Source organism: Eptesicus fuscus, chromosome 15 (genome assembly GCF_027574615.1).
Source record: "Eptesicus fuscus isolate TK198812 chromosome 15, DD_ASM_mEF_20220401, whole genome shotgun sequence".
Classification (NCBI taxonomy): domain Eukaryota; kingdom Metazoa; phylum Chordata; class Mammalia; order Chiroptera; family Vespertilionidae; genus Eptesicus; species Eptesicus fuscus.
The window spans coordinates 61040241-61067175 of NC_072487.1; the positions used below are offsets into that span (position 1 = coordinate 61040241).

General features: G+C 37.2%; 1 protein-coding gene across 3 annotated transcripts in view; it reads left to right on the top strand.

The window, feature by feature from the left end:
* The first annotated feature begins 2229 nt into the window (after window positions 1-2229).
* Window positions 2230-26935, top strand: part of MUSK (muscle associated receptor tyrosine kinase) — a 74685-nt gene continuing 49979 nt past the window's right edge. For all 3 annotated transcript variants that reach the window (XM_054727569.1, XM_054727567.1, XM_054727568.1), the window contains exons 1-5: window positions 2230-2663; window positions 13674-13800; window positions 14550-14701; window positions 19528-19655; window positions 21223-21364. In XM_054727569.1, the coding sequence (XP_054583544.1) occupies window positions 2585-2663; window positions 13674-13800; window positions 14550-14701; window positions 19528-19655; window positions 21223-21364 (628 nt within the window). In that variant the 5' untranslated portion in view covers window positions 2230-2584. The remainder of the gene's footprint in view (window positions 2664-13673; window positions 13801-14549; window positions 14702-19527; window positions 19656-21222; window positions 21365-26935) is intronic.

The window sequence follows — 26935 nt, forward strand, 5'->3', positions numbered from 1 at the left end:
TTACTGATTCATAGATCAATGCTCAACACTGAGCCATGCAGGTGGGGCTATAGTTTCTATTGGATTAAAAATGGGCACCACCCATAGCTTGTTTGATGTTTTAGGGGGAACGAGAAGATGGAGAGTGTTCCCTCACTCATCCTCCTCCTGGACATTTGAATGAGGAGGCCCCTTGATTGGCTTGCCTTGGATTTCCCTTTATTGATGGCTGCTCATGATCCTGAGCTGAACTTTAGCTCACAAGTCTAAACCCAATTTCCAGAACCCTCTGCTTTATCTGGTGCTACTTATGGGAATGAGAGCTAGCCACACTGTTCATTCTGATTCCTGAATTTCACATTTAAAAAATGAGCTCATCCTGCTAATGTCTAAATTTGCCATGAAGTATGAGGCATTTGTTGAATATTCCTAGAGCAGAAATTTGATTAAATCGATATCTCTTCTATTAAAATTACGTTGGGATTATTCTGATTGCAATTTAAGAAATCAAACTAATATTAGCTGAGCCAAAAAAGGGAGAGGATTCATTAATTTAAATAACAAGGATGACAAATGATAGCTCTGGATTTGCACATTGAATCTTGTTAATGGAGCATGAATGCCTCCAACAACCCTGGATTACCTGGCCGTCAGGTGGTGATCTAAGAAGGAAGAGTGTATTTTGCAATAGGTCCAATAATATACCAGGGAGACCTTGAACTGACCAGCCTGAGCCATAAACCCATTTCTGAACCAATCATTATAGCTAAGTAGTAGAGGTATTCTATGTAGACAAATGATATAAGTTATTTATATCCAGAGTATTAAAGAATCTCCTAAATTAATAATAAAAAGAAAAATGACCTAAGAGGAAACTAGACAAAAGCCATAGAAGAGAAAAATTAATAACAATAAGTATATGAAAAATTCTCATTACCAACAGTATTCAGTATAATAAACATAAATTAAAACAATGAAATACCAATTTTATTTTATTCAAAAGTAAGTGTTGATGAGCGTGTGGGGAAATTGGATCTCTCACTGCTGGGAAGTAGTTAAACATAGCATTATAGCCTTAGCTGGTTTGGCTCAGTGGTTGAGCGTCGGCCTGTGGACTGAAGGGTCCCAGGCTCGATTCCGGTCAAGGGCATGTACCTTCGTTGCGGGCACATCCCCAGTGTGGGGTGTGCAGGAGGCAGCTGATCGATTTTTCTCTCTCATTGATGTTTCTAACTCTCTATCCCTCCCCCTTCCTCTCTGTAAAAAATCAATAAAATATATTAAAAAAATAAATATAGCATTATACATCCATGATTTAGAAGACAACGTAGCCAATAGAAATAATGAGGTAGTGCTGTATATATTAACATAGGAACGTCTCTAAGACTTGTTCAATAGGAAAAGGTAATTCTCAAGTGGCAATTTTAAAAGCCATTGAAGGTACGCCTTAGGAGAACCTGCAGCAAAGAGTGCAATTTGCTGACAGCCCACAGCTGCCAACTCAGTGGATTCATGAGGCCAAAGAATGAAGATGCCACTAAGGCAAGAGGAAACAAATCTTAAAGCAACACAGTAAGTGCAATGATAGAGATGTGTACAATATATTATGGAGGCCCAGAGGAGGGTACCTAAGCCAACTTTGGGAAGATACATAATTTGGGGTCTGGGATGGCTCCCAGAAGGAGATGATGATCAAGCTGAGGTAGGTGTTAACTGGGTGGAGAGGAAAGAAAAAGCATTCCAGAGACTGAAACTGAATGAGAAATTTATAGAGGCAAGAAAACTGTATATACAGGGAACCACCAGTGGGTTACTAAGTATTAAAATAAGAGGTAGGGATGGATTATAAAAGATGAGGAGGCTAACAAGATAGGCAGTCTAGCAAAGCCTCCTACATAATATTAGGGAGGTTTGAATATGTTTTTATGAGATGAGGAAATACTAAAGGCTTTTGAACAGGAGAAGCTATCTGAAAAGATTTTAGAGGATGGTAAGACACAAGGCAGAGAGAATAAGCAGGAGGCTCTCACTGTTGTTCAGAGAAGATAAATGTCAAAAAAAAAAAAGAGGCTGGAATAGCATGACACTAGTTGGAATCCTAGAAGTGGAAGAAATCAAGGAATACTGAGTTGGTACAATCTGTAGGTATTGGTAATGGGTGGTGTGGGAGGTGGCATGAGAGAGGGGGAGGAGTCACGATTAGATATACCCAGGGCTCTGGTGTGAGTGCAGGAGAGGTGGAGAGATGAATCAGAAGATCAGGCAAACTATACCTTAGAGAATACAGTGATGGTTGAAAATGGCATCTGGTATTGTCCTTCTGCCACTGTCTTAAAAGGGATTCTAAAGGGATTTTCTTTCCCTTGTTCTTCCAGCCCTACACTTGCATTACTGGCCTAAGTGGATACTCACCAGCTGGCCGTGTCCATCATTACAGCCAAGTCTGAGAATTCCTGATTATACTTAGAGCCTGTGGAGCTGCTGACACAAACGGTCATTAGCAGATGACCCTTTTGTAACAAACTATGCTTTAAAATGTAAACTGTGGGGCATTCTGCTTGCATTGTCCAGAAGAAACTTTCTCCTGCCTGAGCCTGGATTAATCATGAGAGAGCTCGTCAACATTCCACTGGTACATATTCTTACCCTGGTTGCCTTCAGCGGGACTGAGAAACTTCCAAAAGGTTGGTGTGAAAACTCTTATCTTCTTGTTGCCTTGTCATAGTTATAAACTGTGTGTGTGTGTGTGTGTGTGTGTGTATGCGTGCGCTCTGCTCACGACTGATTCTCATAATGGTGGACCTAGGTTTTAGTTGGTAAAGTAGGGGTGGAGTGTGTGGAGAAGGAGAAAGCTATATAAATAAGCAATTGATTGATGGTCTCCTTTCTACCCGTTTCCTTCCCTGCCTTAAGGTCTGCAGTAAAAACTTTAGCCTGCAGAGCCCTCACTCGTAGAGGAAACATTAGCAGGTAGAAACCTTAGACTGCAAGTTATCAAGATCCGTTTTGTTTATGTTTATGCTAAACTTCAGGGTGGTCTAAATGGATGATGAAAACCTTTTAACTCGGGAATATAATCAACCCTACTCTCAGACATCCAGAGTGTTCACTCCTGAATGAAAAAATCATTTCTCTTTTCACTTTTAATTTTACAAAACACTTCCTAAATATTTTAGTTACTAAAAAAATCAGAATTAGAGAAAGATACACACAATTTGCCTACTTAATAAAAGCCTAAAGACAATGGATTCTCAATAACTTTGAGACCCAGTAATGATTTGGCTTGGCAAGAGACTGTGAACGTTTTTTTCAGAGCCTTTGGAATGTACCGGAAATAACACCACCTCAGGGGAAAGGAAAGCAACTTAAGAAACTGACAAACACCTGTTGCAGTAGCAAGAATGTCCACAGTGATATGGGTTCTGGCCAGTGTATTATGAAACTGAGACTAGTGAATTTCAAATCAGGAAGAAAGACTGGAAAATTTTGTGATTTGCAAAGGGACTAAAGGCTGCACTGAAATCTTTTTTTCATGAGAAAGCAGATTGAATGGTATCAAAGATTTTTCAAATTAAATGTATTACAGTAGCATAAAAAGACTTCTGTGATTTATGACACTCTCACATGAATTATTTTCCCTTTATATTCCATTTTATCAAAGAACTGGACATGCTTGCATTGTATAGATAAGTGAAGGTAGTATCTGTATGTAGATGGGAAATGTAGCTTTAGATTTTGTGGTTCACTAAAATTTCTGGAGCCACAATGTTAAGATTCACATGCCAATACGATAAAGCTTTTTTCATAGCCTGATTTCATATACTTATTTTGTTTTGTTTTCTAGTTTACATAAGCAGAATGATATCTTCAAATGCATTTAAACATTTAATTGCCAATTAATACGCTGAGGTATCTCCAGATAAAAGATAACCTCGATCTTTTCAAATAGCTAATAATAGCCAGAAAGATTTAACATCGGCTTCAGATTATTTTAATACTTCCTTTCATATAACGGATGTTCGGTAAGATAGCACCTGGATGTTAGGACTTATGGATTATGTCTTATCTGTGCTATTCTAAACTCCAAAGTTATATAGAATGACATGGTGAAATGCTAAAATTTAGTAAAATTTATTCTTATAAGAAGCAGGACAATTGATTTTGATGGTTCAAATTAGAATTAAGTACACACAAAAAAATCCCCAACCTCTTTATATGAGCAACTCCTAATTTATATTTTAGAAATAAATGATTTTCAGTTTCCAAATTTTACAGATAAAGCCCTTAGTTCACACTTATCTCTATTTTGAAAACTTTAAAATATCAACCTTAGTCAAAAACACCAAGCCTAGCAGAGCAAAGATATATTAACTACATACCCCAGTTGAGAATAAATATTATCATGAAAACACAGCCCTTAAAATTATAAATGATGAAATGCATAGAATATGTTGGTATAAACAAAACACAATAATGTGCTATCCTACCTAATAATAGACAAATATGCAAATTGACCATACCTCCGACACACCCACAAGCCACACCCATAAGCCATGCCCACCATCTAATCAGAGCAAGTATGCAAATTAACCCAACCAAGATGGCTACAGCCAGAGAGAGCAAGGTTTCCTAGGTAACAGAGGAAGCCAAGCTTTCTGCCTGCCCTTGCCAGGCCTAAGCCTCCACTCAAGCTACAAAGTTTCAATTATAGAAGGTAAACAAATTCAAACAGAAATGGCGGCAGAATGGAGCTTGAGAGAGCAGGCCAGGGTTGCCGCCAGCAACAGGGGAAGCAAAGCTTTCTGCACACCCTGGCCGGGCCCACCCGCTTAAGCTACAAAGTTTCAATTATAACCCCAACAGAAATGGCTGCCAGCCGTGGAGGGAGCCCCAGGCTTGGCTCCGCTCCAGGCTACAAAGTTTCAATTGTAGAAGGAAAATAAATTTCAGATACCAGGGCCTCTGCTTGGGTTGCCAGGGGGCGTGGCCAGCCTGCAAACCACCACAGGCCCCTCGCTCAGGCCGCCCCCTGCCCCAAGGGAACCCCACCCTGATCAGGGACACCCTTCAGGGCAAACCAGCTGGCCCCCACCCCTGTACCAGGCCTCTATCCTATCTAATAAAAGAGTAATATGCAGATTGATGATCACTGCAACACACAATATAGCTACCCCCATGTGGTCAAAGATCCTGACCCCATGTGGACACAAGATGGCCACCACAAGATGGCCAGTAGGAGAGAGCAGTTGGGAGGCACCCGGCCTGCAAGGGAGGGCAGTTGAGAAGGGCCAGGCCTGCAAGGGAGGGCAGTTGAGAGGGACCCGGCCTGCAAGGGAGGGCAGTTGGAAGTGATCAACCCTGGAGGAGAGGGCAGTTAGGGGTGACCAGGCCGGCAGAGGAGGGAAGTTGGGGGCAAACAGGCTGGCAGTGGAGTGGTTAGGGGGTGATCAGGCTAGCAGGCAGAAGCAGTTAGGGGTAATCAGGAAGGCAGGCAGGCAAGCAGTTGGGAGCTAGCAGTCCTGGATTGTGAGAGGGATGTCCGACTGCCCGTTTAGGTCCCGATCCCACTGGGCCCTTAGTTCACACTTATCTCTATTTTGAAAACCCCTGGGATCGGGCCTAAATGGGCAGTCGGACATCCCTCGAGGAGTCCCAGATTAGAGAGGGTACAGGCTGGGCTGAGGGACAACCCCTCTCCATGCACGAATTTCATGCACAGGGCATCTAGTTATTTAAATATTATTTAACATAATAAAAATATTCTACATAAACTATTTCATAGCTGATACTTTTATTCTTGGCAGAAGGCAACTTTTAAGAAAGTTTTTTAGATTGAATCCATTTTCCCCAAGTCCTTTATCATGAATGAATCAGGGACTCTGCCTAATAGTATTTTACAAAACAGACTGATAAGAGTTAAAATAGTGCAAGGATATTCAGTGGATTCTTTTCTGTCAGCATGCCATTTTCTCAATAAAAGCAATAACCAACTTTGTAGAATTAATAGCTTATTGTTTGGTTTCAGTTTAACCAAGATTCCTAACATTCAAAGACAAGAAAAAAAGTCAATACCTTTCTGAATCATGTTGACTAGTGATACTTTTGACGATGATCTCAATATCATAACCCACAAGTAGGAGAACTTTACAAACCATCATGTATGAAAGTAGCCAATGTTTCACTGAATTGCTTACCTTAACCACATACTTCAAAAATATTTAATGCTTTATCATGAAGTATTAAGTGCATAGCAGAATTTAAAGGGTGGGAGTACAGGAATTCACATAAGCAGAAATTCACATATGAATTTCTGTAACATGCACAAAGAGCTCCTGGCTACACTACATTCTTAATATTACCCCATTGACTAACATACCTAGAAATTTTTGAATCTGAGTGGTTTGCTTTAGAGATATTTGAGTAACCTCTTCTTCTAAATCATATGTATACAGGGATAGGATTCACAGATCCGACATATGACTAATTCAGAGCGGGTACAGCTGTCATTAAAATCCAGGACACTAAGTCCTGGATGAATGATTAACAGTGACGTGCATTGTAAGAGTAACTCATTGCACGTTTGGGGAAACACAAGTTGACTTAGATATTACTTACCTCAAAGAACAGGAAAAAAAGCAGAAATGTCAAGATTTCTACCATATTTCCAAAGGTGAAGCAGGCAACTTAGCAATGAAATAGGACTTGGTGGTCATTGGGGGAAAGTGACAAGGGAGTAGAGGACTCAGAGGAAGTGGTTCCACTCAGGAAGATGAGTGGAGTTGACCAGAGAATGTAGGACTACTTGGACCATGCTGAGAATCTAGCTGGGGCTGGGGACAGCACCTTTATGTGGCTCTGACCTGCACCATGGTTTCACTTTATCTGACAATCAGATATGAACATAGGAGCTGCAAGGACAGCTGGATGAATTAGTACATGGTTGGTGCTCGAGGGTCAACGCAGCCAAAGAACTATAGAGTAAGAGAGTTGCAATTCTATGGCAACACACCATGGAGTATAGGTTGAATAATGATGTAAGTGAAATAAGGATATTTAAGGCCTGGAGAAATGTTTACCAGTGCTCAACATATAATGTTAGGTACTATGCTAAGGATTGTCAGTGACTATTAAAAGGGTCACTCCTGAGTACATGCACATTTTTGATGGATCCCTATGAGATCACGTCTTCACCCAAACGAAAGCCCTCAGGGAAGCAACTTGAGAAATTCTAACGGGCTGAGCCAGAACTCTTACCTGCCTGTGTCAAATGTCATTCCTGAAGGACCAAGAGTGTATTCTGAGACAAAGAATTAATGATACAGTATTAATAAGTGACTGAGATTATCCATAAACTTCAGAAATTCCAAAGCATCATAATAAAAAAATAACTTATGTTATTCCATCACCAGTAGAATAAGTGTGTTAATTTCCAAGATATGCCAAGTGATGAGCAATACTGCATACTCTCTTTCTTTGGGGGCTTTGGAAAATTTCCAATCCCAAAGCGTTTTCTCATAGTGATAATACAATACTGTATTCATGATGTTAGAAAAACCTGAATATTTTCCAAGTCTGAGCCCAAATTTTACTAAAACAGAAGGGAGCAAATACACCTGACTTCTTTGTTTACTCAATCACTCGGTCACGTTAATCAGCAACTATTCTGGCAGAAGTTGGTATGTCAGTGACCAACGTGCTAGAGCCCACGAAAGGGTAACATTATGCCCTTCTCATCTAGCAACTAGTATTCAAGTTAAGTTACTCTTTGGGTCCGGGAAAGGGTTGTATTCATTGTCATGTATTTGTTATTCATGTGGTCCTTGTATTGAGGGAAGAAATAGTGCTCTATTATAAACAGGCTCTGGCTGAGATGAAAACTGAATAGTAGAATGAAAGTAAACAAGAGAGTCTGCTGAGTCAACAAGTACCATTAAATACAACTATGTGATAGTGTCAGTAAAATTTTGAAAGCAGATTTGTTTAGATAATTTTGGAATACGGACAAAATGGACTTAACCAACTATGTTCTGCTGAAAGAAATTGATACCGATGTAAATCTTACGACCCCTTCCCAATCTCTAACTAGTAATATGCTGAAGACATGAAGACATGGTATGGTTTAGAGTTAAAAGATGGGAACATTGTACCAATTTTAACCTTGAAATTCAGCTCTATCCATTTGTACTTTTGTTATATTTAGACAAGTTATATAACCATTCATAGCCTCCATTATTTCTCATCTGCAAGTGAGAATGATAATGCTATCTGTTTTTATATTTATATTATGATATAATAGTTTATTCCATTTTTTCTACATATCCTTTAAAATATGTATCATGATAAAATTGTTTATACAATTCTGCTTCCTGCCACTTTTACTAAACACATTCTATATTATCAATACTCCTCAAAATGCCATTTGCAGTGACCATAAGTAGCATTCTGGTTAGATAAGAGTTACTGGTATCTGTTAGATATCTGCTTCTCTAAAATAAAAGCCCTGATTTGCTGCATTTGTTGATTTCTGTAGTATAGATACTCCAACCACAGTTAATTTCAAGCTACCAACACTGAATTGGTAAGAGATGTGCAAAAGCATGCCTTTATATACTACTTCTACCATACAGAACGTTAGATGTAAATAACCTCAAGAACATAGATAATAGTAAAATAATTAGGAAGTGATACATTTTCAGTATTATTACTTTGTTTTTAACATAATTCAATTATAAATTTATATGACTTAGTGTTTAATAATGTTTGTATTTAACAATTGTCTCATAAAATTCAAGCCAGCTCCATCAGACCACAGTTAGAAGACAAAACTGTGTGCTTAACTCTTCTCCCACTTTTGTAGTTAGTATGATTTAGTACAATTAATCTGTTTTGTGCAGTGAAAGTCATCTACTTACCTTCCTGTTTTGATATTATTTTCTTGGGATAGATTCCCAAAAGTAAATATTAATGGTAAATCTGCATATAACCCAGAGACCAGGAGAACAATTGAACAGTTCAGGTTTTCAGGTTTCTGTGTTTAAATTACAGAGTCAAATAATGCACAGGGTTTCATGAGGGCCAAGGACGATTTTAAGTGCTTTATGTATATTCATTTATTTAATCCTCATGACAAGCCCATGTGGTGGTTTTATCATCATCTCCATCTGCAGCTGAAGAGGCACTAGTTAGGTGACTTGGTGGGGCAGGGAAGGATGCAGTGGGGTTTTGAACTCAAACCCTGTGCTAGCCTGGTTGCTCAGTACCCTTTCTCTTTAAACAATGAAAGCATTCAATATTATCAATTAACCTTTGGGCCCATCATTACTTGCCTTCCACAAACTTAATATTTTTTTTGTTTTTATCTCTTAATATCTATATTATACAATCAATTGATTATTTCATTTGTTGTCTGTTTAGAAAATATATACTTTTTTCTTAAGAGATTGACTTTTTCAAAATTTATCAATCACAAGTTTGCTTCCATTGCATTGGGAAATGAACATTTCTGCAGCATTTGGATTTGTTATAACTTTTTGCTATAAAGATAATATGTATTCATTTGTAACACTGTAAGATACAGCAAACAAAAAATATAAAATTATACATAGTGCTCACACCTAGAATAAAATGCTTTTAACATTTTGGTATTCATTCTTCCATTCTCTCTCATATATACGTGTGTGTGTGTGTGTAATTTTCTTTAAAAATTTAGGAGCCTGGAAATTCATTTTACTGTTTGGCTTTGGATTTATTTTAAGTCTTTATCTATACTAATAAAAGGGTAATATGCTAATTAGACTGAATAGACCGGGCGTCTTCCGGATGTCCTTCCGGATGCCCTTCTGGACAAAGCCATGATGGCAGGGGCCAAGGCAGAGGTGGTTAGGGGCGATCAGGCTGGCAGGGGAGAGTAGTTAGGGGCAACCAGGCCAGTAGGGGAGCAGTTAGGGGCATCAGGCAGGCAGGCAGAAGCAGTTAGAGGTGATCAGGTAGGCAGGCAGAGGCGGTTAGGGGCAATCAGGCAGGCAGGTGAACGGTTAGGAGCCAGTGGTCCCGGATTGTGAGAGGGATGTCCGACTGCCAGTTTAGGCCCAACCGGGTTTCATGAGGGCCTTCCTTCCTTCTTCCTTCCTTCCTTCCTTCCTTCCTTCCCTCCTTCCTTCCTTCCTTCCTTCCTTCCTTCCTTCCTTCCTTCCTCTTTCTTCTTTCTTTCTTTCTTTCTTTTCTTCCCTTCCTTCCTTCTTCCTTCCTTCCTTCCTTCCTTCCTTCCTTCCTTCCTTCCTTCCTTCCTTTCTTTTATTCTTTCTTTCTTTCTTTCTTTCTTTCTTTCTTTCTTCCTTTCTTTCTTTCCTTCCTTCCTTCCTTCCTTCCTTCCTTCCTTCATTCCTTCCTTCCCTTCCTCCTTCTTTCCTTCCCTCCTCCTCCTTTTTCTTTTGATTAAAACACTTCAGTCCCTCCTTTTCTCTTGCTGCTTTGGAAGTTTGGTTTTGCATCTATTCTTTTAGTGGTAACCATTAATAATTTTTGTACTATATTCCCTGTGCTGTACTCACACCCCTGTGCTATTTTTATAACTGGTAATCTGTACTTCTTCATCCCTTTCACCATCTTGCCCCTGTCATGTGGCTTCCATCTGTACCTTCTCTGGATCTAGGAGTTTGTTTCTTCATTTATTTTGCTTTTTAGATATGGGTACCATATGATTATACTTACATGTGAAATTGAAGGAACAAAATAAACAAACAAAACAATGATAAAATTTTAACACATGTATTCAATCATACATTTTTCTCCCCATGTTTGTAGTTACTCAATATTGCTGCCATCTTCCTCTTTATGGTAATGAGTTTAACATATTTTAACTATCCACTGAAAATCTTCCCTGAACTTTCATCTTATAATTGTTTATCTATAATTTTAGTTTCATTTTGTTTAAACACAAAAATTAGTGATTTACTTTTCAAATATTCCATAGTAAATTAAAATTGGAATCATATTTTACCACCATCCTTGCTTACTATTGTCATCTCTCATCCCTTTCTTTTGGGTACAAGTTATTTCTTACTAAGTTTATATACTTCACCAACTGTTTCACAGAAGGTCTGTGAGTGGTAAACAATTTCAGTATTTGCCTGTCTTTATTTTGTCTTCATTTAAAAATAATTATCTAAGTTGACTATAGAATTCCAGGCTAATCGTTATTTTATCTCATCCCTTAAAAGGTATTAATCCATTGCATTTTCGTATCAATTGTTGCTGAATAACCTCATGTCAGCCTAAGTGGCATTTCTATTAAGGTGATTGATCTTTTCTTTCTAGTAGGGTTTAAGATTTTCTATCTTTAACTTTTTATAGATTGAATCCAACATATCTAGGGGTGAATTTATTATTCTTTATCTGGCTTGGCACTTGGTATAACTTTCCATCTGAATATTCATGCTTTCTTTTCAATTTTGAAAAATGATCAGGTATGTATCCCTTTACAAATTGCTTCTCGACCATTCCCTCTGTTTTATTTTCCTGGAACTTCCACTAGAAGTGCCTGCCAATCTATATTTTATGTTTCTTAACTAGTCTTTAATAACTTTCATTTCTTTGTACTGCATTCTGTATATTTTAATGGTATTTCAATGGAAAATAGTGGCCTTGATACCTATATATGTCATTTTACCTAAAATTTTTGCTCTCTCGTTTGAGCTACTCTTTCAACCTTCTACAAATACATGCCTTTTATAAAGGCCTCAGAAATATAGTCTGGTTCATTTAAATAATACATCAGTAAATGTGCTAACCCTGAGGAGAGAAAGAGCTCTAAGACCTGGTCCCTGACCTAAAGCTCAAGATTTTTATAATTGAGTGGAACAAAGTCATAAACAGATTACTTTAATAGTGTCCATATGACAAGTCCTATACGAGTGATATATAGAGGATGAACTAAGGTTAAAGAAAAGGGCATCTGGCTCTAACAAATCAGGGAAATTGGGAGAACATGATGCTCAAACAGGATTTTAAGAAAAGAGTAATATTAACAAGGGAGATATGAGCTAAGTGAGACCCTCCCAACTAACATTTTCTATTTTCCTTCACTCTCAGCCCATGAGTTTGCCTTTGAGTTTAAAAAAATAAGGTTCTTTAGATAGAGTAGGTGTGTCTTATGGCCAATGTACCAGTTCTTGGTGTTTCCTGAAGCTGTCACCAACTACCCCACATGTTCACTGGGTTTTCATAGGCACCTTGTGTTTCAACTAAAATGACCATATAATTTATTGTCCTAACTCAGGTAATTTGGGAGTAAAGGGGGCACTATTGATAATTACATCAGGAGACCAGGTATAACTGATGATTATAGCTGATCATCTTGTATCTATCCTACCTTGTCATCTAGATTGTGGGTCCTTACAAGACACATCTTTTTGCTTCTAGTCATTCCCCCTAGTCCCTCCACCCTCCCCCTCAGTCCTAAGCAACCACTAATATATTTTCTGTCTCTATAGATTTGTCTACTCTGGACATTTCATAGAAATGGAATTGTATAAGATGTTGTCCTTGTGACTGGCTTTTTTTTTTTCACTTAGCTTACTAGTATTGTTTCCAAGGTCTGTCTATGCTGTAACATGTATCATACCTCATTTATTTTTATTGTTAAATGGTATTGAATAAATTACATTTTGTTTACCTATTAATTTGCTGGCAGATACTTGGGTTGCTTCCACCTTTTGGTTATTATGTGTAATGCTGTAATTAAAATGAGTGTACAAAAATCTATTTGAGTCCCTGCTTTCAATTTTCTTAGTTAAATACCCAGAAGTGGAATGGCTGGATCATAGGATAAAGGCAGGTTTACTGTGTGAGGAACCACCATACTGCTTTTCACAGTGGTTGTACCATTTTACATTCCAACCAACAATACACAAATATTCTAATTTCTCCATGTCCTCACCAACATCTGTTGTTTATTTCTTTTTTAGTACAGCCATTCTATAGGGTGTGAAGTGGTATCTTATTGTGGTTTGATTTGCATTTCCTTAATAGCTAATGATGATGAGCATCTTTTCATGCTATTATTGTCCATTTGTACACATTCTTTGGGAAAATGTCTATTAAGACCCTTTGCCCATTTTTTAAAATTTGGGTTATATATCTTGTATAATGGACTTTTTCTAATCTAGTCATATGCAGATGTGAATTCCCTATAAATCAGATGAAGCTTAAACTTCAGAGTCTCTCATTCTTAGGAGCCCCTTCTAAGACCCTCATTGGACTTGAGGAATGTGTCCAGATAAACATATTTTTTATAAAATGTGGAGAAAATTATTTTTAAACAATTGTTAACATTGCCATCTCTTTCCACTCTGATTTCCCTTCAGTCATACTTCTGTTAAAGTTGACTGGTGTTGAAGTGGCCACAGACATTTTATAGTCATAATTTGATATATTCTTCCTTAAAGAGGGCACCCAAATTATATATCTTTGAGCTTATAAAACCTGGACCTGTCCCTATTCCCTTAAGAGCCTTCTTTTTTTGATTCTCCAATACCTAGTTTGGAAGCAGAAACAAAATTCTCTATATAAAATTTTCCTTCCTTTTGGCAAATTTCTGCTATGCTAAAATATAATTCTTATTCGGGTATGTGATGGTCTCTGACTGCTTACAGAGTTAGTAAACAGCTCTCATGTTATTTCTCCTCTCCTGTTAGCTCCTGTCATCACCACTCCTCTTGAAACAGTGGATGCCTTAGTTGAAGAAGTGGCTACTTTCATGTGTGCAGTGGAATCTTATCCCCAGCCTGAAATTTCCTGGACTAGGAATAAAATTCTCATCAAGTAAGTATTCTGCCTTTTCTGGTAAGAATGCCAATACCGCCTTGCAATATACCTTGACATGAATGCAACCACAGCTCTTGGCAGTATTAAAGTTCACCTTCTATGACATGTGAAATGCAAAAGTCCTTATTTTATAAATATAAGATCTGAACTTCAGTGACGTTAAGGGAATTGCTGAAAGCAAAACAGTGATTTAATTGACATGGGGAAGTCAGGACTATTTGCTTCCTTGTATCCCAGAGAACTAGAACTATGCCTGGCACATTCTGGGCAGTCACCAAATATTCGCTTAATGAATGCATAAATATTCAGTTAATTTACTTATGTAAATATTTAACCCTTTCTGCTAGTTACATTTGTGTGTGTGTGTGTGTGTGTGTGTGTGTGTGTGTGTGTGTGTGTTTTCATTATCCAGCTGCTATTTCCCAGTAATTGTGGGAATATGACTCTATAACTTGGTAATAATATACTTGCCTGAATAAAGTAAACTTTACCTTTCATCTTATCAGTAGACGCCCCCATTTCTGAAGAAATCAATAGTGCTTTGATTACTGGAGCCCAGCTAAGGTTAGAATATAATGTTAGCTTTATATCACTAAATAAGATTATTTTATTATTCAGAATTCACTCAAGTTTCCTCTGACCTTCAATCTACTTCCTCATTGACAACTCATCTTTCTGATCAGTTCACCGTAGCCCAAAAATCACAAGTGAGGCTCTAACCTGGCATTTTCCTCTGTGACCTGCAGGCTCTTCGACACCCGGTACAGCATTCGGGAGAACGGGCAGCTCCTCACCATCCTGAGTGTGGAAGATAGCGACGACGGCATTTACTGCTGCATCGCTGACAATGGCGTGGGAGGAGCTGCGGAGAGCTGCGGGGCTCTGCAAGTGAAGATGAGTGAGTGAGAAAGACAATCATCTATTGATTTAATTTTTTGAAATCTTTAATGTTGAAAGTATTACAGATGTCCCCTTTTTTCTCCCATTGACCCCTCATAACCTGTCCACACCCTCTGCCCAGGCCTTCAGCATCCTATTGTCTGTGTTCATGGGTTATGCATATATGCATACAAGTTCTTTGGTTTCATCCACTGATTTTAAAATTGACTTGGTACATTTTGAAACAGGTGGTAAATAGAGCCTCCCACATACCTAGAGGTTCAGAAGTTAGACAAGTTCAAGTTCAAAACACAACCTTGAGGCAGTTAATTCTACACCTCTTCTTTTTTAAATATATTTTTTATTGATTTCAGAGAGGAAGAGGAGAGAGAGAGAGAGAGAAACACCAATGATGAGAGGGAATCATTGACTAGCTGCCTTCTGCACGCCCCCAACTGGGGATCAAGCCTGCAACTGACTGAAATCGAATCTGGGACCCTTTAGTCCGCAGGCCGATGCTCTATCCACTGAGCCAAACTGGGTAGGGCAATTCTACACCTCTTATTCCTGCTATCAACCACCACCCTGAAGGCAAGTCTCAGTCCCTGTCCTCTCCATTTTCTTGCCTTCACACAGCTCTTTATTTGCTCCACCCAGACTTCTTTCACCAAGGAACCACTCTTACTTTTATACTCTGTGCCTTTAGAACAGTTTCATTACAAACATCTACCCCCACCTTTGATTTTTTTTTTTATCTCTAATCTCTTAACAGTCCTTCTACCCTTTTGTTTTATTTCAAGTTTGACTCTCTTACGTGACTTTTCAAACTTGAGTGACTTTTCTGCTTAAATGGAGGCTGTTGTTCCCCCCACACACAGACACACACACTCTTCATGCCACAAGGCTAGCAAGTATTCATGGCTAATCTCCTAGCCATCATTTAAGTGATCATATTGTGTATTCCTATGCAAAATCTTTCCTCTCTTGAGGATCTATGCCATCTGACCAGCTCTACTCATCAAGTCATCTACTCACTTCTAGGCACTCCCTGCATTTACAAAAGACTGATTCCATACTTATTACCTTTCTATCTACCCCTACTCTTGCTGTCATCCTAGGGAATTTTAACGGTCATGAAACAGAACCACTAGCCACTTCATCCTTATAATTCCTTGGCTTCCACAAGTCCAGTGGAGTTTGCCTTAACTCTTTATCAGCCTACCCAATCAATGACCTGTCACCCCCCAGGAAATGAACTGTATTTAAAATCTTAGACCCTAGTATGTCACATCCTGCACATGAACACTTCCATTTCCAGCTCTGCTTGCTGAGGGAAGCAGTTTCACAGACTTATGATATGTTTCCAAATAGAAAGCACAAACTCCACCTCTTTCTCAGCTAAGAACAGACTCTACCTCTCTCACTCCCTTAGCCCCACTACACACTGTCACCAACATGGTCATGTTCTTTTGCCCTTGACTCCTCTCTGTTCCCCCTCCACTTACCCCCAAATGGGACTTTATGCCTTCCATACTTAGTTCTCTCTCCAACCTGGTATTGTATCAAGTACTCCCTTACTTACCAGAATCCTCAAATCTCATGACCTCCTGTGCTATTGCTTGTAAACTGTTAACCTTGTAATAATATAACCTTTGTTTTCTCCTATCTGACACCATGCTACTGATGGGAGGAGAGGGGGCCGGGAACCACATAAAAAGGCATATTGGCACCATAAGTACCACCAGAAACCTTTTTGTTATTATTGTTGATTTTCATCGTTATTTATTTTTACCTTTTATCTTTGTTTTGCTGTTACTGTTTTGTTGGAGGGAATCATTAGCTGCTTCTTTTCAGTGTGAGCATGTGAGATATATGTTCTGAATCTTTGCATGGCTGAAGTCTTTACTTTGTCCTTATTCTTAGATAATAATTTCAGGACAGAATGAGAGTTTAAAAAGGCTTTTCCCTAGTTTTTTTTGTAGACAATTATTCATTTTCATATGATATTCTCACAGATGAGAAATCTTTTTCTTATTTCTTTACAGGTAAATCTGATGTTAATCTTTCTTTAAATTTTTAGGATTTTTCTCTTTATTTCTAGATTTTTCTCATATTCACAAGAATATGTTAGGTGTGTGTTTTCTTTTATTGTTCCAATTTAGTTTTAGGTGGACCTTTTTTATCTAAAGACCAAAGGTAGGTTTTTTATTTTTTTCACAATGAGGTACACTATTTTTACTTCTCATTCTCTTAATTCTATCACATTCTTAAATATTAAATATCCTTTTTTCCGTTTTCTCCTTATATTTTCTACATCTTTATCTTGATATTCTACCTTCTTCAAGATCCATATCATAAACTTGGTCTTCAATATGACTATTCTGTTATTCCACCCATACATTGATTACTTTGATCTTAAAAATGCATATTTTTAATTTCTAAGAATTACTTCTCTAATTGCTCCTTTTTTGGATAGCAACTCTGCATGTTACAAGATACAATATAAACTCAAGTCTCTCTGTAAGGATATTACTAAAACATTTCTAAAAAATATTTTCTTTTTCCTGCTTTATTTCTGTTTTCTTCAGGATAAGTTTTGCTTTTATTTTGGTTCTTATCTTTTGCATTCATGTCTATTCTCAAATGCCTATTAATCTTTTATGTTTAGTTATACTTATAAATGAAGTCCTAGACCAGTGGTCAGCAAACTTATTAGTCAACAGAGCCAAATATCAACAGTACAACGATTGAAATTTCTTTTGAGAGCCAAATTTTTCAAACTTAAACTTCTTCTAACGCCACTTCTTCAAAATAGACTTGCCCAGGCCGTGGTATTTTGTGGAAGAGCCACACTCAAGGGGCCAAAGAGCTGCATGTGGCTCTCGAGCCGCGGTTTGCCGACCACGGTCCTAGACTAATTAAAATAGGTACCTAGTGGGACTAGGGGAACATTGTGGAGAAGCTGATTTGGGGGGTTCTGTGAGTAAGAGGGTAGGGATGAACCCCAAGCAGAAAAATTAAGTAAGGAAGTTGGTATTTTCTCATTTGCTGAATAATAAAGGCTCAACTTTGAAGACAGAACACATTTAAGTACTTTACTACTTTGTGGTACTACCTTTCCTTTCACTGTTTCTTACAATCTCTCTGGCACTAAATATTCTTTATATTGGTCCTATCCTAAATACTCTTATCTTCTTTTCTCTGTCCTCTCCTTAGGAAAGCTCATCCCTCATGAGAGTATACACTGGTGTGACCATCCCAATTGCTAAAATTTTGGAATGCTTTCACACTGCTGGGTAAAGAGCTGCTTCCTGAGAGACCCTCCCCTCTCCCCCTGACCCCCCACACAAAGTCCCTGCCCCCATCACTACTCCAACTACTCAAGGGCCTCCCCCAGGAGTTCCCTCTCCTAACTTCCTTATGGATCCTGCTTCAACAAGATGACAAGTTCTGATTCATCAATGCTCATGGCTCCACCTGAATTATGTTCCTTTCGCGTGGGGAATCCATGAGTCCACATTAATACTCAATTCATTGTTAGTGTACTTTATATTCAATTTCCCACAAGGATTCTCCTCTCCTCTCACCCAACAGATCTATTTCCCTGAGCAGATAGCATTTATTTGCTTTAAACCAAGACTGTATGCCTAAAATATTATCTGGACTCAGGTTTGCCCTAGGAATCAGTTTAGGGAACCTTTGGCTATATCATAGGGAAAGTGACAGAGTTGATAGTTTCCTATAACATGTTTTAGAGCCTGTCTTGTATTATTGCCACAATGCAGGATCATCTCAACTCTGAATGGCAATAAATATCTAGATTGAAAATGAGTAGACCATGAAGTCTTTGCAAATATCACTCACAACCACCACAACACCCCCCCCCATCAACAACAACAACAACACATACATGCAAACACACAATTGAAATAGAAGGGAAAACATCTTTATGTCATGCTCTCCTCTGTCAAAGGAACAAACTGATTATGGCACATGACCTAAAAGAAATAAAGTGCATCTATTTCTCAATCTTCTGTTGTGTATCTGTAACATAAGGTTATTAAAGAAATAAATTTAGTTTTCATTATTTTATGAATATTTTAAGTAGTAAAATAGCTGGTGTCCTGAACTTTTCAATTCTTCTATATATTAGATTTAATAACTTCTTCCTCTGAAAGCTTGGAGAATAAAAATTAGCTGACATAAACTATTTCTTCTGAAAGAATTAGTTTAAGAATATTTCATAAAATGATAAATTACCCTTGTTTGCTTTGCAGAGTAGATTAACCATAAATTGCATGACAGAATCCAATTACTAATATAATAATATCTGGTTTACTTTCTAGAGGATAAATGTACCTAATTTTTTTAGTCATCAAGTTTAATAGTCCAATGAAGATGGAAACTAAAGGGAAAGTAGGTCATAACTCAGAATTATATAAAAAATATAAGCTTAAATATTTTTTCAAATGTTTTCATGTCTGTGTCTATGAATTAAATTATGTTGAATTGTTATGGTGACAGGTAATTTTAATAAACGTTTTATTAACTATCTTTTAAAGTTAATATTATGATAACTTCAAGCTAATGGTTCATAAATTTGTGTTTTTCAAGTTTTTAATAAAACAGAGATAAACTAAACTTTAGAAATGACTTCTGTTTGGTATCCACTAAAAGCCTGCTCTAGCACTTAGTAAATTTTATACTCTACTATGCCTAAAATTGTTCTTAAAATGGATATTTAGAATTAAATAGAAAGTTTAATTCTAAATATCCATTTTAAGAAGCTCTAAGTTTAATAAAGTCATATTGCCTTGTTAATTTTGAATGTTTGTTTTCCTTTAGAACCTAAAATAACTCGTCCTCCCATAAATGTAAAAATAATAGAAGGATTAAAGGCAGTTCTACCATGTACTACAATGGGCAATCCCAAACCATCGGTGTCATGGATTAAAGGAGATAGTGCTCTCAGGGTAAGTGATTATTATGTTAAAAAAAAAATAAAATAAAATAATATATATATATATATATATATATGTGTGTATATACACACACATACACACACACACACACAATGTATTTTCAAATACAACAATCCATAGCAAACTCCATTATACACTTACAAATTTTAAGGCAAACCAGCTGGGGCTGGCTAGGGAAAAACGAGATGGGTACCTGTAGTGTCAGGGAGGAAAAAGGAGGCAAAGCAAAAGCAAAGCTAGAGGCTTTTTTGTTGGTTGGTTGAATATTTATTTTTCAACAATGGATCATAAAGACTTACAAAATAAAAAAGATAGAACTAAAAGCCACACTTTAGACCTGACAAACAGTTTCTGGGAGGAGAGAGAGAAATGAGGTTTGAAAGAAAAGGAATGAGAACACTCTAGAGTGGAGTTAGAGCATGAAGACTCAAGTCTGGTGAACAAGCAAACATCTTGACAAGTACCCCAATCACAAAGAGTAGTCAAAAGTCATTATTCGCATGCTTACTTTGTACTGCTTTTGTATCTTATCTTATACCTACATAATAGAATATCCCATAGGGGATTCATATATATATATATATATATATATATATATATATATATACACACACATATACATGTATATATGTATATATGTATATATATATACATATACATATATACATATATCTATAATAATAAAAGGGTAATATGCTAATAAGACCGGATGTATTCCGGATGTCCTTCCTAATGAAGCCAGGGCCGGAGGGAAGCCAGCTCGGGTCCAAGGTGCTGGAGGGAAGCCAGTGCCAGCAGCCAGGGGAAGGAAGGCCTACTCTTGCATGAATTTTCGTGCATTGGACCTCTAGTATATATGTGTGTGTGTGTGTGTGTGTGTGTGTGTGTGTGTGTATGTAAAAAATATATATATATATACACACACACACACACATACACATATATATACATATATATGTCAAATAATTCAGTATCAAATCAATTAGCTTCTTTAGAATTTAAAATAAAACACATATTAAATATTTTGTGGTAATCTATATGCTTCTCTGGCTTTCCTTTTCCTATAAATATTGGTGCATTTCCAACAATAAAAACAAGGGGTGGCTCTATAAATGTTACTGAATTTAGAGTCCTAGAAGAGAAGATAATTTTTTAACTTCAAAAACCAATTTTTGCATTATTTGTAGAACTTACCATTTTTTTCAAAGGACCTGTATTCCCTTAAGGATACTACATAGAGTATGCAGTAAATAAGGTAGTAAAAAGCAATGCTTTTAATCAAACATACTTGGATATGATTTTTAGGAAATCAAATAAGCCTTGGTGTAATCAGGTGATAAGAGAAAATAAAAATAAACTAATCTTATGGGATGATTATTAAAATTATTTAGGTAATCTTGTACTATCTCATTTACTATCAAATATTATACATTGTAAGTGCCAAATATAAATGTTCAAAATTATATTCTTGATGATAACAGTGATGACAATAACTTGATGAAATGTGTCCTTGATAGAGCCATGGACCTTTTAAAATTCATGTCCCTATCCCTGGCAGGAAAATTCCCGCATTGCAGTTCTTGAATCTGGGAGTTTAAGGATTCATAATGTGCAAAAGGAAGATGCAGGACATTATCGATGTGTGGCAAAAAACAGCCTCGGGACAGCATATTCCAAATTGGTGAAGCTGGAAGTTGAGGGTAAGGAGCTGCATTCCTTCCCCTGAGTGTTATCAAGAGGGCCTCAAGTTCTGCTGTGAAGGCTCTACTGTATGTAGCTGGCAAAAGTAGAGGTGTAGGTAGTTCAGTTCCCTCAACTGTTCCAGATATTAGACTCTAAGATCAAGACTGTGAAAGGAATAACTAAAAAAAAGAAAGAAAATTTCATTGGAATAGTAAGTCATATTCCATCTATTGCCTACAATCACAGGTAATTTTGACCAAAACAAATTAAATTCACTATGATACTAAAACTAAAGGATACTACTTTAGAATTTCTGACTGGTATGGACAAGTCTCCCTGGTTAATAAATTTGAAGACATTTGATCTTTTGCAGTATGTAGACATGACTTTGAAAATGTTACCAAAAGAAAATAATGTGGTTTTTTTTCAAACTGTATTGTTACAAAGCATTGAAAAAAATAAAATACTCAGAATGTATAATCAAAAACAGTCCTACTTCTATGAGATACATTGTTAAAATATATTTTTCATATTTAAAATCAACTAATTCAACAATTCTCTGTGAAAGTTCTTCACTGAGAAATCAGAATCCACATAGGACTAGTTGTTTTACCCATTTGGTCGTCGGATCCTTCTTGACCTAAAATTACAGCACATTTTGCTTAAAAATAGAAGCCGCCAGCACACCTGTGCTACGTGAGTGAAGTGAATACAAAATCTTTCCCAGCTCTTCCTGTTACAAGTTATTGAATTGACCTCTCTGGTTCCCAGTTTTCTCATCTGTACAGTGGAGTTTGTTGTGAGTATTCAGTGAAGTGTTGACAGTATTTAGCATGTATGGCCTTTTGTAAACACTCAGTAAATATTGACTAAGAATCATCACCTATTTTTCTGCTTTTCTCTTATCTGATTGATAGAGTAATTGGACTATCATATACTTGGTACAATTATATCCTAGTTCAATTGGGGAAGATGTTTAGGATTCCCCACAGCTTACTTTGATTTCATCCTACCCTTAAGCCAAAATTTAATCTTTCCTACATCTCCTCCTTCTCAATCATATAATTTACTATTATTAGCTCCTTTAAGATTATTTTTATTTCCCAGTTAGAACTTCCTCTCACAGCTCTAGTGATCTCACTTCCCACATTTACTTCTACTTGAGATAACATGTTTATTATGTTATTGCATCAACTGCTCGTAAAATTTTTATGAATTCCTCATGAAAATGAATGCAGTTGGTGAGAATAGTGACTGTCAGATGTAAAACAGGATGTATTTTCAGCCTAGTTGCTGTAATTTAATATCTTCTAAATTATCAATGCTAATAAAGCTCAGTATGCAACAATCAGTTGATGTTAATTTTACAGCGAAAAATAAGCATACAACACATTAAGTTGCACACTTTGACACATTGAATATCTGCCTGGATTCATTGTTTGCTTGAACTATATGTGTAATGATGCAGATTAATGTTATCCATTTGTTTACACTATCAAAGATTTTCCTCTTCAATATATGAGCTTCTACACTATAATATAGGATACTATTTTTAGGTCACTGTCTTCATAGATATTGAAATGATTCACTTTGACTTTGGCTAGAGAAAATTATAAAAAATCTTCAATTATTGGAGTTCAATTACACCATTTAGTCCTACCTTGCCATTTAATTTTGTATCATGCTTATCAGTAAAACTTAATACTCTTTTCTTTCTTCCTAACATTTAAATGGTCATGCTCATTGCTTTAACAGTTAATATATGCTGGAGGTTTTCTTAAACTTGCTAGTACTGAGAGTGGATCACAGTATTTAAAGTTACTCTAATAGTAGGCAAGATGATCTTTTTATCACACATGTCTAATTTCTACTCCATCCTAGTCCCTATCCAGATAGCTGATATACATGAAAATTTGTGACATGCTTAGCAAAGTTGCTGGTACATAATAAGCATTTATTAATGGCACTAACTATAATTATTACTATTAGAACACAAAAATTACAGCAAATCTGTTTTGGTTCTTGAAGATCTGAAAAGTTGGCTTCCACTTAAAGAAATAGTTGAGGCATTTCCACAAGATATAATGCAACATGACCTATTTAAAGGAAGGGCAATTCAGCCAACTACTAAGAACAGGTGAAAATGCAACTGAGAAGTGACTGGAAGAATCCCAAAAGTGCCTGCAAATACCTCCTAGGTTGGCAATGGTGAGGGCCGAAGATGAATCTAGGCCATGGTCAGTCAGGGCAGATGAGCATTTGCTACATGTTGTGTCATTAACTCTGAAAATTAGTTTGAGCAAGTTAGGAGAACTCGACAGTGCCACTGGATTCTGAGCTACACTTACTGCAAGTGAGTAGGAAAAGATAGGGCTTTGTTCACCACTGCTAGCTTCTAATGAGGATATGCAGGCCAGGCCGTGGATTTGGTAGTGTGTTCACGAAAACCTAGGTGCCATAACAAACAGAGAAACACCCTTCAACACAGAAGCAAAGCTCCCTTTCTGGATTGCCATCCTCAGTCGGTGTGTCTCTGGAACAACAATACAAAGATATTCTACCCTCCCATCTTATCTTACAAGGTTCAGACTGTGACATGCAAAATTACTGATGGAACTCCACCTCAAGTATGGTCAGACATGGATGTTTTTCTAAAAGGGTGAGCAATGGGATGTCTAGCACTTAAAAATACGAAATGCCTTATGTGGATTATTTTATTTAATCCACACTAATGGTCTGTGACAAAGGTTTATCATGGTGCTATTTTAGGAAACTGAGGAACAGAGAGGATAACTAGGCTGCACAGATAGAAGTGTCTAAGAAACTAAGTAATATTGAATACTGTCTGTTCCATTAAAGAACAACATAGTCATGTGTGAGATTGTCCAGAATTGTGTCAGAAGGGGGATTAGGGAAGAAGCTGGAATTCTGTAAATAATGGAGACTAGAAATTTTTTAAAAAGAGAGACAGTGGGTATAACGTTTTCAATAAATTTAGCAGTGAAAAAGGTAGAGTCAAAAAAATGAGCAGTAGCTGGAGGCATATAGGTAGTGTTGATTTGCAAAATTTCTCTTTTTAAAAGATAAAAAAATGTTAAACTATTAATGAGAAGGAGTCTGGAGAGAAGGAAATTTTGAATATGCGAGAGAGGGGGAGGATTCAAAGGAATATTGGTGGTGCTTGAGAAGGCAAAAGGGGTGTATTCAGGGGACAAGTGATGCGATGAACTTTACACAGAGGGTGACCACATGTCCCAGTTTTCCCAGGACGTTCTGGCTTACACCTGTTGTCCTGGAATAATTATTAATAGAGTCTCTCTATTACTTTCAAAAGTATCCAGGCTTCAACGATAAATTATATGATCGCCGTGCTTAGACAGGAAGAGAAAAGTTCCTTCCTTGTAATAGGAAGAAAGGAAAAAGCGGTGTATACCAGTATAAATGAGTTAATGTGTTTGGTGGATAGAATTTGAGAACGCTCTGTTCTAATGGTCTCTATTTCCTGTAGGAAGTAGAAAGTAAGTTTATCTTCTGAAAATACTTCTATAAAGGGGGGGGGGGGGCAGAGGGATGAGGAGAGCAGAAGGGTTTAAAATAGCTGTGGAGAATGGGAGAGATGACTCACAAGGGAAACCAGGATTCCTGGGTGACATTAAGTGGAGAATGGGACATGAATATAGAGTGGGGGGGTTTATTGTTGGTTGGGGTGTTTTTTTTGCCTAGTTGCAGGTTATTTCCTCAGCTTTGCTCAGCATTACAGGTATAAGTTCAGAAAAAGTAGAAAGCCAAATCCAGGGGCAAGAATCAAGCATCTGAGTTTTGCCAGGATGGAAAGAAAATAGGGCAAAGGATTTGAGAGAATATTACAAGAGAATAATCAAAGCAATGAATCATGCAGTCTTTATGTACCAAATAACACAAACCTCGATTAAACACTTACAGCTCCAGGATTTTGACAGACAAGATAATATGAAAATCTTATGACTATAAACACCCAGAAATTCTGGATTGGTTGTACAACTCACAAGAATAAAATGTAAATCTTCAGAGGTCAGGAATGAATAGGAATTTTTAAAACAGAGCCACATGCTCGTGAGCTGGTTCTGCATTGTCCTGGAGGTAATGAGAGATGACGTGTCCATCTCTACAACCTAGAATATTGGTTTTAAGACTCTTAAGGGACAGTAGACAAGGTCCTGGGACCCTGTGAAGTGGAGATTAGCATGAGAACCTTGCATAAACCTGAGAACTACTGACGTGAAAAGATGGGCCAAAAAAATTCCATCCATAGGCTCAGAAAGACAACACAGAGGCTTGTCTGTCTCTACCTGGACTCTAGGTGTGCGGGAGGAAAAACAGGTCTGCTTATGAATGAATATTCAACACTCAGGACTATATCCCACATAAGTTTGATATCAAATTCATATTGCCAGCACAGATGGAAAATTCCCCGTTAGAGAAATTAACATTAAAATTGGTCCCAAGCAAAAAACTTAACAACAAAAAAGCTCTAAAAAGAAATATCTTGCCCTGGCCAGTTGGTCTCAGTTGGTTGGAGCACTGTCCTGTGCCCCGGAAGGTTGCAGTAGGTTGCAAGTTCAATCTCCGGTCAGGGCACATATGGAAGGCAACTGATCAATGTATCTCTCTCACATCAATGTTTCTCTCTCTCTCTCTCTTCCTTTATTTCTAAAAATATCAATAACATTCTAAAAATATGTCTTACCCAGGTTAGATAGTATTTTCATAATAAAGCCAACTAAGAATGAGTTCACAATGCAAAATCATAGCATCCACAGCAAACAACCTGCCTTGAGTGAGAGCTGACACAATGTACAAAGGGGTTAAAACCCAGGAAATTCAGTTAATACACAATATAATAGAGACTCTACAATAAAATAAATGAATTAAAGACATAAAAAGAGGAACAAGAAACAAAGAAAAATATATTAGGGAGAAAGGCAGTTTTTATGAATAATAAAATATAATTTTAAATGGAAAATAATTAAAATTCAAAGATAAGTAATGGTATATTAGAGATAAAGAGACAACTCATATATTAGAAGTCAGTTCTTCAAAATTTAGAATTCGGTGCAGGAAAATATGAAATTGAATTTAAGAAATAATTAGGGATATAAATTACATAACAAGAGAACAGAGAAAATATATTAGGCTATACTCAAGAGCATAATGATTGCAAACTTGCCAAAATGAATGAAAAAGTTATCTTCAAGCATGAGAAGCACAATGAATCCCAATCAGTAAAAATAAAGAGCAGATATATGAATAGTTTCACACCCAGATGCATCATAATGAATACAAAAGGCAAAGAGGTGATGTTACATCAGCAAAGAAAAGACATCCTATCTAATAAAAGAGTAATATGCAAATTGACTGTCACTCTAACACACAAGATGGCTGTCCCCATGTGGTCAAAGATGGCTGCCCCTATGTGGACACAAGATGGCCAGCAGGGGAGGGCCATTGGAAGGGACCAGGCCTGCAAGGGAGGGCAGTTGGGGGCGATCAAGCCTGCAGGGAAGGGCAGTTGGGGGAGACCCAGGCCTGCAGGGGAGAGCATGTTGGGG